The 13,826-nt window shown below is 48.3% G+C and overlaps 1 protein-coding gene and 1 long non-coding RNA gene across 2 annotated transcripts in view; one reads left to right on the forward strand and one right to left on the reverse strand.

The window, feature by feature from the left end:
* LOC8026679 (nuclear RNA export factor 1) overlaps positions 1-13,826 on the forward strand; it is an 87,346-nt gene that overhangs the window by 63,202 nt on the left and 10,318 nt on the right. Inside the window, exons 9-13 of the mRNA XM_040498951.2 lie at positions 117-275; positions 1,389-1,496; positions 5,004-5,113; positions 8,681-8,717; positions 9,939-10,007. Of these exons, the coding sequence (XP_040354885.1) occupies positions 117-275; positions 1,389-1,496; positions 5,004-5,113; positions 8,681-8,717; positions 9,939-10,007 (483 nt within the window). The remainder of the gene's footprint in view (positions 1-116; positions 276-1,388; positions 1,497-5,003; positions 5,114-8,680; positions 8,718-9,938; positions 10,008-13,826) is intronic.
* LOC120851167 lies at positions 12,186-12,419 on the reverse strand. Its single transcript, XR_005718252.2, has 2 exons — positions 12,358-12,419; positions 12,186-12,261 (listed from the first exon to the last, which is right to left on the reverse strand). It is a non-coding gene; the product is annotated as an uncharacterized LOC120851167 (long non-coding RNA).

Below are 13,826 nucleotides of genomic sequence, written 5' to 3' on the forward strand. Positions count from 1 at the left end.
CGCCTTTTGTGCGCCGTTTTTATATTTACGACCACGAGCCGCCCCGTCCATATCCCCGCTTTAGTTCAATGCCGGTGTACTGATGTGGGCGGTTTGGGCGTGTCGTTTGCGTGCAGCTGGTGATGAGTCAGCGGTACGACACGTCCCTCAAGCACCTGAACCTCTCTGGTTTCCACGAGGAGCCGTTCCTGAAGCAGCGTAACCTGTTCGTGCCCCTCTACCGCGTCAGCGTGCTCTCAGTGGCCATCAAGGTGGTCACCGAAAACATTCCTGAGGTGAGCGACCCTCGTGCTTGCAGTTTCTGAAACGACCTTATCTCGAGGGACGCGTGTGTGCCTCAAATGGCAGCCGAAGAACCCGTGTCCCCCTCGGCAACGTCACAATTGGGCATTACAGAGGCCTGCAGACTGTTAACGATAAAGCACATAAAAGGTTGTGTTTGGTTCGTAGCTGGGAACCAGTGCCTAGCCCAGGTGCGCTAAAATACTGCTTGAACCGGGAAAACACTTTGCGTGGGTACGATCGAGAGAATGTGGCTGTTTGGGGAGCCCTAGAAGGCACGTAAAACATTTTTTGGCCAGGTGTTCTGCATTTCATGAAGCCCGAAAGTGAAGCTTGGATAAAAGTGTGGCCACGAAGCTCGACACTGATTGGTTGGCGGGTGGGAGAGGAGGATTGAGGTGCTCGATGCTGATTGGTTAACTGGGAGGTCACGTTACCAAAGGGGTAGGTGAGGAGGAGCTCGACCACCTGTGCGCACTGAAGGAGAGGCGCTCAAGGGTATGGAAGGCTCTGGGAAATTGCCTAGGAACAACTATAAAGTATACACGTGGTACACGTTTATCTGATTAAGAGTGCCGTGAACGTAGCCGTCTGGTGTCTTGAAACTCTGGAGTATCGCTAAACGTTTGTGATGCAAACGTGTAGCGACGTTTCACGTATGCAGTGCAGTTGCCTAGCAGTTTGCCATATTTTTTATCTACCCACTGTGTCCTTCAATTAGAGCTTGGCACCGTAGAGTGTTTGGTTTTCCGTGAATCACGCACTATACTAACATCAACCAAACACCAACCAGATTGTGGTTCTTAGCACGCAGAAATTTCCACTACCGAAACTAGCCGAAATCTCGCTAAAGACGGTGGAGCAAGTACCGAGCCAATCACGAAAGGCACGCTGCGTCGACGCTCTCGGTTCCTTGTTTGCGTTGGCACGCAAGATCGGCATCGTTTCTTTCTCCATCATCACAAAGGATCGGCGTAGGGCTCCGTGTTTCGACGAGGGTCGTGCTCCGCGTTTTCTCATTGTGTTCCTTGCTTCTGGGGATCTTCGTGGGCATGTGGCAAAATAGAATTTATTGATTGGTTGGTGCACGTTTCTGTGTGCTGCAGCTCGTCTCTCTGGACCTCTCCAACAACAAGCTGTCGGTGCTGTACCCCTTGGCGCCCCTGCATTCCAAGTGCACTGGCCTGCTGTCGCTCAATCTCAGCCGCAACAAGGTGAGGCTCGTGCTCCCACACGAGCGTGGAGTCTGTGTGTGCCATTGCGGATAACATGAGCCGAAACGGTCCTTCGTGCTTGCCGGTTTTTTTAGAGAGCTGCGGCCTAAACTAGGAAGTCCCGTACTTCGGTCTATTTGCAAAGTTGAGAGACGGTAGAGATTGTGGGGACCGCAGTTTCAGAAAAAGGGCAGGATCTGGTGTACCAACTCGTATTGTTCAAGGGGGGTACCAGAAACAGCCGCATTCACTAGCCCCATCTTTGCAAATCGGTCGTGGAAGGGCAGAAATATTGCGACACGTGTAGAATGGGGCACTTTAAGAAACACAAATTATTTCCTAAGTTGGACGCTTGCACGAATTGGTTATGCGTAGGGTTCTGTGTTTCCAGTGTTATTTCTCTTCAAAATCAAGCCAGTAATTTTTTTTTACATTTTTTGTTTGTTTTCTTACAATTTTTGTTGATGGGAGGGGAATCTGTTTCTTGGTGCTCACATAAAACAAAACATGACTGGGTGTAGAATTCTCTACCTCCGGGGAAAATGCTTACAATTTAAATACTTGGAAATTGGCCCGGTGCCTATTAGGGAAGACAAGGGAAGGGGTGTAAGAAACAGCCTCGCAGAAAACAAAGCTGCTCACAATTTAAATACTTGGAAATTTGCCCGGTGCCTATTAGGGAAGACAAGGGAAGGGGTGTAAGAAACAGCCTCGCAGAAAACAAAGCTGCTCACAATTTAAATACTTGGAAATTGGCCCGGTGCCTATTAGGGAAGACAAGGGAAGGGGTGTAAGAAACAGCCTCGCAGAAAACAAAGCTGCTCACAATTTAAATACTTGGAAATTTGCCCGGTGCCTATTAGGGAAGACAAGGGAAGGGGTGTAAGAAACAGCCTCGCAGAAAACAAAGCTGCTCACAATTTAAATACTTGGAAATTTGCCCGGTGCCTATTAGGGAAGACAAGGGAAGGGGTGTAAGAAACAGCCTCGCAGAAAACAAAGCTGCTCACAATTTAAATACTTGGAAATTGGCCCGGTGCCTATTAGGGAAGACAAGGGAAGGGGTGTAAGAAACAGCCTCGCAGAAAACAAAGCTGCTCACAATTTAAATACTTGGAAATTTGCCCGGTGCCTATTAGGGAAGACAAGGGAAGGGGTGTAAGAAACAGCCTCGCAGAAAACAAAGCTGCTCACAATTTAAATACTTGGAAATTGGCCCGGTGCCTATTAGGGAAGACAAGGGAAGGGGTGTAAGAAACAGCCTCGCAGAAAACAAAGCTGCTCACAATTTAAATACTTGGAAATTTGCCCGGTGCCTATTAGGGAAGACAAGGGAAGGGGTGTAAGAAACAGCCTCGCAGAAAACAAAGCTGCTCACAATTTAAATACTTGGAAATTTGCCCGGTGCCTATTAGGGAAGACAAGGGAAGGGGTGTAAGAAACAGCCTCGCAGAAAACAAAGCTGCTCACAATTTAAATACTTGGAAATTGGCCCGGTGCCTATTAGGGAAGACAAGGGAAGGGGTGTAAGAAACAGCCTCGCAGAAAACAAAGCTGCTCACAATTTAAATACTTGGAAATTTGCCCGGTGCCTATTAGGGAAGACGAGGGAAGGGGTGTAAGAAACAGCCTCGCAGAAAACAAAGCTGCTCACAATTTAAATACTTGGAAATTTGCCCGGTGCCTATTAGGGAAGACAAGGGAAGGGGTGTAAGAAACAGCCTCGCAGAAAACAAAGCTGCTCACAATTTAAATACTTGGAAATTGGCCCGGTGCCTATTAGGGAAGACAAGGGAAGGGGTGTAAGAAACAGCCTCGCAGAAAACAAAGCTGCTCACAATTTAAATACTTGGAAATTGGCCCGGTGCCTATTAGGGAAGACAAGGGAAGGGGTGTAAGAAACAGCCTCGCAGAAAGCAAAGCTGCTCACAATTTAAATACTTGGAAATTGGCCCGGTGCCTATTAGGAAAGACAAGGGAAGGGGTGTAAGAAACAGCCTCGCAGAAAACAAAGCTGCTCACAATTTAAATACTTGGAAATTGGCCCGGTGCCTATTAGGGAAGACAAGGGAAGGGGTGTAAGAAACAGCCTCGCAGAAAACAAAGCTGCTCACAATTTAAATACTTGGAAATTGGCCCGGTGCCTATTAGGGAAGACAAGGGAAGGGGTGTAAGAAACAGCCTCGCAGAAAACAAAGCTGCTCACAATTTAAATACTTGGAAATTTGCTCGGTGCCTATTAGGGAAGACAAGGGAAGGGGTGTAAGAAACAGCCTCGCAGAAAACAAAGCTGCTCACAATTTAAATACTTGGAAATTTGCCCGGTGCCTATTAGGGAAGACAAGGGAAGGGGTGTAAGAAACAGCCTCGCAGAAAACAAAGCTGCTCACAATTTAAATACTTGGAATTTGGCCCGGTGCCTATTAGGGAAGACAAGGGAAGGGGTGTAAGAAACAGCCTCGCAGAAAACAAAGCTGCTCACAATTTAAATACTTGGAAATTGGCCCGGTGCCTATTAGGGAAGACAAGGGAAGGGGTGTAAGAAACAGCCTCGCAGAAAACAAAGCTGCTCACAATTTAAATACTTGGAAATTTGCCCGGTACCAATTAGGGAAGGCAAGGCAAGGGGTGTAAGGAACAGCCTCACGGAAAACAAAGCTGTGGTTAAAGATTTCTTCCGTGAAGCATGGGAATATCTTAATCAATGACTGCTCCGATTTGGGGTCTTTCGATTTCCTCCAGTTTTTATAAAACCGGTCCTGGGGTTACTTTCCAAGGTTCATCGGTATAATTTGAAAATGCAGAACCATCGTTACGTGGCATTTTTTTCTGTGCTCGTACACTGCGCGACGCTAATAACGCGAACGCGACTTTGGCACTTTTTTACGTTTGGGTTATGGCTGGGGTCGAAATTTACCACTTGGATTAGTACCTCAAATGAGCACTTTCTACCACTACTGTAGTTTTGAAGGCAATCCTTCACTACCGAGAAATAAAAAAAAAAATTGTGGTGGCTTAGCTCAGCTAAGCCAGGATATACGTAGCGTGAGCTTATGCGCACAAAATGAGAGGCGCTATCAAGCGGCTCAGGTGCAGCATCAGACTTGGCTACTGTGCAACGAAGGCGCACAGCTGGGCACGCGGCGGCGCCAGTGCGTCTGCCGCGGCTAGGACGTTACTCCTCTGGAATGCACAGACCGGCGAGGCAAGCATGGCGGCGGCAGAACGCACGGCGGCGGCGGCTCCGGCGCGCCAGCTGTGCGCCGTGTGACGTCACTGCTCCTCGCGCATGCGCAGCACAGAGCACGGCTCATTATGCGAGCCACGCGAAACTGCTCAACCTCGGCTAGTGTAGCTCACGCTGCAAAAACGGAGGGAAAATTGGTGACGGTTTTTACATACTAACGGAGCCGTGTGTGTATGCACATGTCGCGTTTCGGAAGCTTGTAGACTGCGTACGTGCGTTGTAACGGTGAGCCCGTTCCCGGGCCTGCCCGTGCCATGCAGATCCGCAAGATCACCGAGCTCGACTGCCTGAAAGGCACAGGGCTGCAAGAGCTGGTTCTGGACTCAAACCCCGTGTGCGACGCATTCACGGACAAGACGTCGTATGTCAGGTAAAGCGGTGACCGGCCGAAGCGACGCCTTGCCACACCTCTTCAAAGTGGAAACAACCGAGCTTGGAACTTTCAAACTGGCCGTGACCCACCCAGAGGATTCAAACTGGCCGTGAATGAGCTAGAACAAATGCCCAAGTGCTCGGCAGGTCTGATAGCCCGCTTGCGAGCTCGAGAAGTGCCACTAGGAACGTCGCAAACCTTCCTCAAGGTTTGAAGTTGGACGAACCTTCGACTTTTAACGTAATTCGAGGGTGATTCACGCTGTTCCCAGACTTTTTAATGGAACGTTTTAATTTTTAAAGAAAGTTGTTCAATAGTTGGTTTTAAGGTTTAGCGAGTTTATTACCGCATTTATTCAATATAATACTAGGCGTGAATTTTTCACTATTCTATTTACGAAACTAAACGATAAACGAAAGTGCCTGCTGTTCCACCATTATAAAACCCAAAATGCAAGGCCTCGTTGTCGCATCAGAAACTCCAGAATCAAGTTGCAGTTTTGTCCACTCAAATGGGACCAGCTGTCTGAAGGCTGTATTTAGAAACTCTTTTTTTTTTTTTTTTTCTCATTTTACTCTGAGAAAGATTAAGCCAAACGTTAAATTTTACTATTTAAACTGCCACAGACTCGCAAAACGAGTTGTGTATTGTCTTGATGCGTAACGCAAACGCACCATTGGCACTATTTCATGAGGCTAATATTGAGCACTAAGTCTTAAGTCATCCTTGAAGACTTATTTTTGCGTACTTTTCCGCTTTACATTTGCGATGCCTGCCACGTGTGCATCATACCCGGTGGCCAGACCTATCTCAGGCTTGCACGTGGGCATAATAGTGGAATGTCAGTTTTGACAAACTTTGTGTTAGAAGTTCAAAAAAGTCGAACTTGATCAAACTTCGTTCTCGGCAGACTTGTATCTCTACTCGCTGTACCACTTGCCATCGATATCCTCACCGCCATTCCACCTCCCGTGTGGCAGTCTTATCTACACCCGCAAAAAGTTAGTTCAGAAGATTTCATTGTTGAGACACTAGTATGACCTTATGTTAGGTTTACCCGAGACTACTGAGACAAAACCTTTCGAAGTACCCGTTTGAATCGGAACGAAACAGCCGGTGACCTGAACAACCAAGTATGATGGCACGGGCCTTAAACAGAGACACAACTAAACGACATCTCTAGGTTGGCAGAGCCGCTAGGCGAGCTTTGACCGTCGTCTTCCCTCGGCGTGGCCCGGGTCAAAAACGAACGGGGAGAATTCGGCAGGAACCTAGCTGCTCGGATTCTGCAACCATCTCCCCACACGACATATTCGGGTTGCCATCATTGCGAAAGATGCCAAGGTGTCCTCAGAAACTTCCTTCTGTGCGCGGAAGTTGCACCCCGAGGGACAAGCGAAGCCCTGCCGTCTCGGCGGCGCGTTGCACATTCCTCCATACCTTGGAACGACGGGGGAGTCTCGAGAGGCTGGACAAGGTCCGCAGGTGTGCCTTTGTCTTGAGACGCTGGTCGGAAACGTCGGGTCATGGTGGCATGCACAAGGCCCACCGAAGGGCACGCTTGCGTGAATTCGAACGGACAACAAAGAACACTGCTGTACAACAGAAAACTAGGGCCCCACACAGACAGCATCCTCAAAGCAAAGGTGCACATGAGAAACATGGCGCCCCACTGCCACAAATCTAGCAGACATGCGAGGCGTTACATTCGTGGTTGTAGCCCCTTCCTCCATCTCGACGTGCCGCCGCGGGCCGTACCTCAGCACGAGGAGAAGGGCCGTACCTCAGCACGAGAAAACCTATTGACTTCGACTCGGCGCCGAACGCAATTAGCCATTCCTTTTTTTCGTCCCCCTCGGTCGGCACGGGAGCGGCGCAAGAGGCCCATCCGCGGCGGGTAAAAGAGTGCCCTGCGGTCATCGTTTTTTTGCTAGGGTCTCGCTTTTTTTTTTTTTCTTTTCGCGGCGCACACGCGCGGAAGAGGAGGAAGAAGATGCATCTCCGGCACCCCACGACGGCCGTCGCTGCATCCCTGCGTCCCGGGAGCCGCGGCCAGCAGGGGCCGGCCCGCTTGGTTCGGATGTGAAAGGCCTCTCTTTGCCCCCCGCCGCCGCCATCCCGCTCTTTCTCGATTTTTTTCCTTCGTAACTTCTGAAAGTTGGGCAAGAGTGCCAGAGGCCTAACCTCGGCGCTGCCAGACCGCACCTGCGGCCGAAGAACCCCCACTGCCATGTAGCGAGACTGACAGTCCACAGAGTGAAGACCTCTGTAAGGCCGACCTTCGTACGTGTGGTTTGGGCTTTGAGGCTGCACGCCGATGAAGGAAGAGGGCTCCCAACGTGGGCCTCCTCAAACTGAACATTTTCAAGGCATTAAAAGGCCTTTGGCAAGTCATGAGGCACAATGTAAACTACACTTGGGGCTAAATTTTTCTTACTATTGTTACGGGGGAAAGTTAACGTGCTACAACATAAGACAGACGACACAACACAATGCACAACATGTCTCACGATAAAAGGTGCCATAAAATGGAACCCAAGGGTTTGAGGGGAGATGGAAATGACGTTGACTTTTCCTGCTTGCTTCTCGAGACAAGAGCACAGCGAGCAAACCTTGTCTTTCTTCGAAAGGCTCTTCCAGTCCATTCAAAACTAATCACCATGCCCTTGTGCGGACCCAGTGTTCGTGCCAAAATGACGAAACCATTTTTCTCGGGGCACCTTCGTCACGTTGGAAGCTTCTGTGGATTCATTTTCTTTCCTAAATATATGGACTCAAACTTGAGGTGTTCATGCGGGGAGGTTGTCCGAAGAAACTTCGGGACAGCGGGGAAAGAGGTGGTGGAATGACCAATGACTTTATCCCCGAGCCACGCTGGGGAACGACGACGGCAAGCACACTGGCTTGTTGTATTTTCTTTGTTCCGCAAGAGATTCGAAACCTGGCAGAAGAAGGTTTAAAGCAGGGGAAAGCTTCTCTAAGGTCTCTGGCCGGTACTGTGGCCTAAAAATTGTCTCTCGAAGTACTCCAACACACGAGCTTCCTAACATTCTTGTGAAAATTAAACGAAGAGCGTCTGAGCTTAGACAGCCAGCGATTAATTAATTGCTGCGCAGCCTCCTTCATAACGTATCCAATACATTAAGGTGGAGGCTTATTACCCAACCATCCACCCGGATGGTTGGGTAATAACCGTTCCCTTTGAATGGGGCAGCGACTTGCATCACCTAGGTAAGCCCACTGCAAATTAAAAACTTTAGATGAAATTGTAGTTGCGGCCATGCTCGCTGCTAACACCTGTACTTGTTACCTCGGTTGATTTCCGACCTCAGAGTGGCGGGATGCGGAGCGAATCCCAAACGGGCGCAGTCGACTGTAGGATGTCGTTTGTGGACCTTTACGGTGTGGTGGTGCCGTGTGTCATGAGTTGTCTGCTTTCCGGTGTGCCGCCCTGGTGTGCGGGATCCTGCCGTGCGTCGCCGGCGGCGGTCTCTTTCTCGGGAGAGGCGAGAGGAGTCTGTGAACCGGCGCCACGGGCCGTCTCTGTGTGTCTCTTCTTTTCAGCGCCGTGCGGGAGCGCTTCCCCAAGGTGCTCCTCCTGGTGAGTGCCCTTCCTCCTCTTGGCGGGAAAAAATATAACTATCGTGTCCGACGAACTTAGGAGACGTGCAAGATGTTTTGCGAATGAGCTGGGCATCTGATAAGCGTGCGTGTGAGGTCACGTGACTCTGTGACGGCACGGGATGTCATAGTGTAACTGACCTCTCTGTGGAAAAAAAATTATTATTGTGTCTGATAAACTTGGAGAAGTACCTAATCTGTTGCGAATGAGCTCGGCGCATGCTGTGCCTGTGTGTCACATCGCGTGATGTTGTCATCGTGCGGTTCTGTGACTCTGATGTCATCCGCGGTCAAGGGTGTGGCGCGGCGTCACTGAAGTCGTGATCTCGCATAATATTCTTGCGTCGGAATGTCGCATGACATCCTGATGTCAAGGTCACATAAGCAAAATGTAGCTTATATTAGCTTGACCTGCGCGTTGGTCGAGCTTTGCGTGTAGCTCTTTTCAAGAAAGCCAGCCGTGTAACAGAGTGCATGTTAAGAATTGTATCGCATCACAGAAATGGTAACGCTGTAATGGATCTAACGTTCGCTCGCCCCTAAATTTCGTGAGTGGGAAATTTGCAGAGTTTAAGGGCTTGCAAATACTTTTATTGTCTAGATAGGCAAGTTCCGACCTTTGGAATTTGCTATTTTTAATAGTCACAAATACATCCCTCTGCCCTTTTCAAAGAGCAATTTGATACGCAAGAAATAAGAGGTTCTGCGGTAGTATGACGTCTATTTTTAGAAATGCCGTCGCGGTGCCTCCACAAATTCTCTTTAATGCCGGCAAGGGCTTCGAGTGCAAACATGCGGTTTTCAAAAGCACTTTCTACGTGCTAGTGCACGCAAAACATTTCAACGGAACCGTCCTTTCACGCTCCTGCCTTTTCCGGCGTTGGTGACAACTTGTAGGGGAAGGGATAGTTGTCTATCCCAGCTGTAGTCTGTTGAAGGTGTGGATTGGCGGGACAAACACCTCATATAGCTCTCTGCTCGCCATGGTTGGTTGGTTTTCTCCTCTACAGCACTTGCCCCGCTAAACTGTGAAGAGTCAAGTGCTTTTTGGGAAGAGCCTGTCTTGCCATTCCAAACTTGCAACAAACTGTGACGGCATGGAATGGGGTACCCTTTTAAGTAGCCCTTAGGACTGTCCTGTGTGGCACTGCTTTGCTCAGGAATTACTCACCTTGTGTGTGCTCTCTCTCTTTCTTGTCAGGACCGGCAACAGCTTCCGCCCCCAATCTCCTTTGACCTCGGCAGTCCGGAGGTGATCCCCGCAAGTAAGGTGAGTGCCTTCGGTCTCACCAATGCTTCTCCCTTCCGTGTTCTGACCGTGAAGCTTGAGCTGGCGTTAGAACGACGCCACTACACTGGCCGTCGACTCTTCTGTGCCACATTGTCGAGGCTAGCTTAGTTTCCGCGGCGCTGCCGCGCAAGCACGTGGCTACTTCTTGCGCCTTGTTCGAATGCACGTGCAAAAGACATTGTTGTGGAAACTGTGCTAGCCTCGACACCGCGTATGAAAAACTTTGACATTGCTGCGGAAACCATGCTACCTTGACGGCGTAGCAGAAAAGAACTTGACAAAGATTGTGGGTGCGGCTGACTTACCTAGAGTGCCTCAATGTTGTTGGCTGCCGCCGTCCCAGAGTGGAGACAACTCTGTCGTCTGCTAGCGGAGCCGCCATATTGCCGCCTTCTTCGCCAGTCGAGTCTATGTGAAACGGGGCTTATGCAGCCGTTTATGAGCTCTCTACGCAGTTAGTGAGCATTCTCACCTGTGAAATAGAGCGTGACCACTTCAAAACACGTAACGTCATGTGTTTAGTCAAGTATGCGTTTGATTTCCTATTTAAAATTACGATTTAGTCCGCATACAACGCAAATGTGCTCGCGAAAGTTCCGTCGGCTGCCGCTGGCATTCTGGTCCAGTTGTTAGAGATGGTCGTTTTATGCAAGTACATTTGATACCGGCTATGTTCGTTATAATCTGCTGCAATACCTACCCATGTTTGGCCTTGCATTGAATGAAAAAAATGAAAGCGATCAACGAGCGAGGCGCAGATATGAGCATATACGTTCTGCTTTCTATCGCCTCTTATTCGCCGAGATTATTATCTTGATTAGTTCTGGATTAGCATTCAGAGCTTCTGAAATAAGAACTCCATAATAACAGACATTCCATCAGGACCTGTTGAGGTTTTTTGTTTGTTTTTTCATCGGAAGGGACTGAAATGCAGAAACCGAAACTATGCCAATATCGCTGGAATTCTGAGTATACTTGGACGCGCTGTCCTTCCAAGAGTTATGAAACTGAAATGGGTCATTTGATGCAAGAAAAACCACTGAACAGGCGGCCGCCGTGCAGAGTTTAGAGGTAATTTGACAAGAAAACATTTCCGTTTTTTCCATGGCTCATTTAGAATTTAAAAGTTCCTCACCTGTTGGGGTAGCTCTTCTAAAAAAACCTTACAACTTACCTTTAAAAAAAAAAAGTTGCTTGCCTATTTTGTGTGCGCTGGTGCCCTGTAGGCAGCAGCACACACACAGAAGTACACGCACGAATCAAGACAGATTCAAGTTTTTTTTCTATATTCCCCTAAACGGCCGCAGTAGGTATCTATAAATTTTGTTTGCTGGCCTGTTTTCTCAAAATACCTTCCGCAGACAGAAATCAGAATATTTTATTTGTTACTATTACAATATGTTTTCTCACCTGTTTCCTTTAAATGCACTGATGGCGAAAGAAATCAATAGATGTACGTTTAGTTTACAAATATCTTTAGGTAGTAACATGTCATATTAGATACGTTTAAAGTACTGAGGACTAAGATAAGAAAAGGCTTAACATTTAACTTACAGGCTCCCGTTTTCGTATGGAAGGTAATTCTCAACAGAGTATCAGCAACGTGCAGAAGTCTTACGAAGCAATTTTAAAGTGGAGAGAATGGAGATCGTTATGTGGTGCACTCAGTACAGGATTCATTACTTACAACACTTGTTTACTTGACATTTTGAAGGCAAAGATAAGGGCCGTAATTAAAATTAAGAGTATTGTTTAAACATGGGTAAGATTTGATGATGAAGACCCGAGACTAAGGAAATGGAAATAAAAAAGGCAGAGAACGAAGAGATCTCAAACACTAGGATTTATTTGACACAGCAGCTTGATATATACAAAAAACAGGACTCGCAAATGCCTGTAGAGGAAAACCCAGAAATAAAACACACACTAAATTCAAAAAGAATCAATCACACACAACCAAACACAGATTCCAGAAAGAAAGTGATAACACACCTAAACGAACCAACTTACCAAAATAAGTAATAGAAAAAATATATAAAAACATTTCTGGGACTGTACAACAATACCATACAAAAAACGGGACACATAGATGCCTGGATAGGATCCACAGATATAAAATCCACATAAAATAATAAAAAAAATAATCACACACTTTCCATGCTGCTCCTCGACCATGACCAGCGGAAGTTATTTGCGGCGCTTCATTGCAGTACCAAGTCGAAGAAGCCTTAATCTGAAGTAATTGATCACGACCTGAAATAACACCTTCTAGCAATCAACTGCGCGGCAAAGGACCCGGCGATTGCAAGGAAACAAAGTTGGTACTCACGCCGCACGCAGACGACAAAACGGCTCGGCTCCCAGTCGTCGCGCTTTATCTGTACGAGCGCCAGAAGCCTCCGTTTGGCGTTTGTTGGGACGCCGTACACCTTCCACCCATTCGTCGAGTGATTCGAACACTGCGGCACGCAGCAACCCGGCATTTGCAAAAGAACAAGCCAGTTCAGCGATCCCACGCGTGCATCGGCAGCCGATCGGGGAGGCAAAATGGCGGCGGCGGCCGGGAGCGAGAGGGGGAAAACAAGAAAAGGCGGCACTTGCCCTCCCAAAGGATGTCCCCACTCTAGCAAGGCGCAGCCGGCAAGCAACATTGAGGCACTCTAGACTTACCTACTTTTTCTCGTAGAAGGAACCTCCCTTGAGCAGAAGGAACCTCCCTTGAGCTCCTGTACCCATAGCGGGTCGCAAAGAGGGCTGTACAATTGCAGACAGAAGAAAAAAAATGGTTTCCAGCTTCTGGGAAAAAAAATTTTATGGTTCAGCCTCTTGATTATTCTTGGGGACACTGTTTTCCTTTCCCTGTATTGGACTTTGATCTTTTATGTATGGATTGGGGTGGGGAGTGGTGCTGGTTCGTTTTCAAGCGATAGCTTCACATGGGAACTCTGCATAGACTTGCTTGCTCGTGTTGCATTGGTTGCACCCTAGTAAGGTTGTGGGAGAGGGTTTCAGCAATGGAATGCAGCTGTGTTTCGCCTAATGTGTGCAACCAATGGCAGGGGCAGGGGTGGGGGGCAACCAGTGGCAGGGGACGCAGCCAATGCTACGATGTAATAGGGCCGATTAAGCAGCGTCAAAAGCTCCAGTCACTGGGTTTTTCTGTTCATGATTGGTTCAGCGATGATGAACACGTACAGAAACGTGACGGATGGTGCGTTTTTGATGCCGTCCGATAGGTCGCACCAGCTCGTACCTTTGGCCGCGTCTGGACTTAAGCTGAAACAAATTACTCTACAGTAAAACCTCATTAATTCAACCCCCGCTAATTCGGAAATTCGGATAATTTGAACTGCCGATCTGGTCCCGTCAAACGTATGTATTAGTCAATGGTAGCAAACGCTCATTGATCCGGAGGGAATGTGGTACGCTATGGTTAGTTCAGACGAATTCGGCAGGTGGCGCAAGCTACCGTCCGTTCCAAAGCCATCCGAGGGGCATACATGGTTTTTCCGGTTTCCCCATGGCTCTTCACTCTTCCGGTTCTCCGTGCGTGTTTTGCACCAGTCTTGCCCTGTATTGCCGTGCTTCAGCGCGTTACTCTCCTGGCATGGAAGTGGCAGAAGCATAGCTGCAACGAAAAAAGGGTAGCACAAGTGACCGACGACCGGAATGGCAAAATTGTGACACGCGGGGCTATTGTTCCCGAGTGTGGTGATAGCAAGAGTGACAGTCACGTTTTATGCCTCAACGCGGGGATCCTAGAGCCCGCCATTTTAACAGCTATCTTATCCCTCACTT

This window comes from Ixodes scapularis, unplaced genomic scaffold, assembly GCF_016920785.2.
Source record: "Ixodes scapularis isolate PalLabHiFi unplaced genomic scaffold, ASM1692078v2 PGA_scaffold10__122_contigs__length_95168666, whole genome shotgun sequence".
Taxonomy (NCBI): Eukaryota; Metazoa; Arthropoda; class Arachnida; order Ixodida; family Ixodidae; genus Ixodes; species Ixodes scapularis.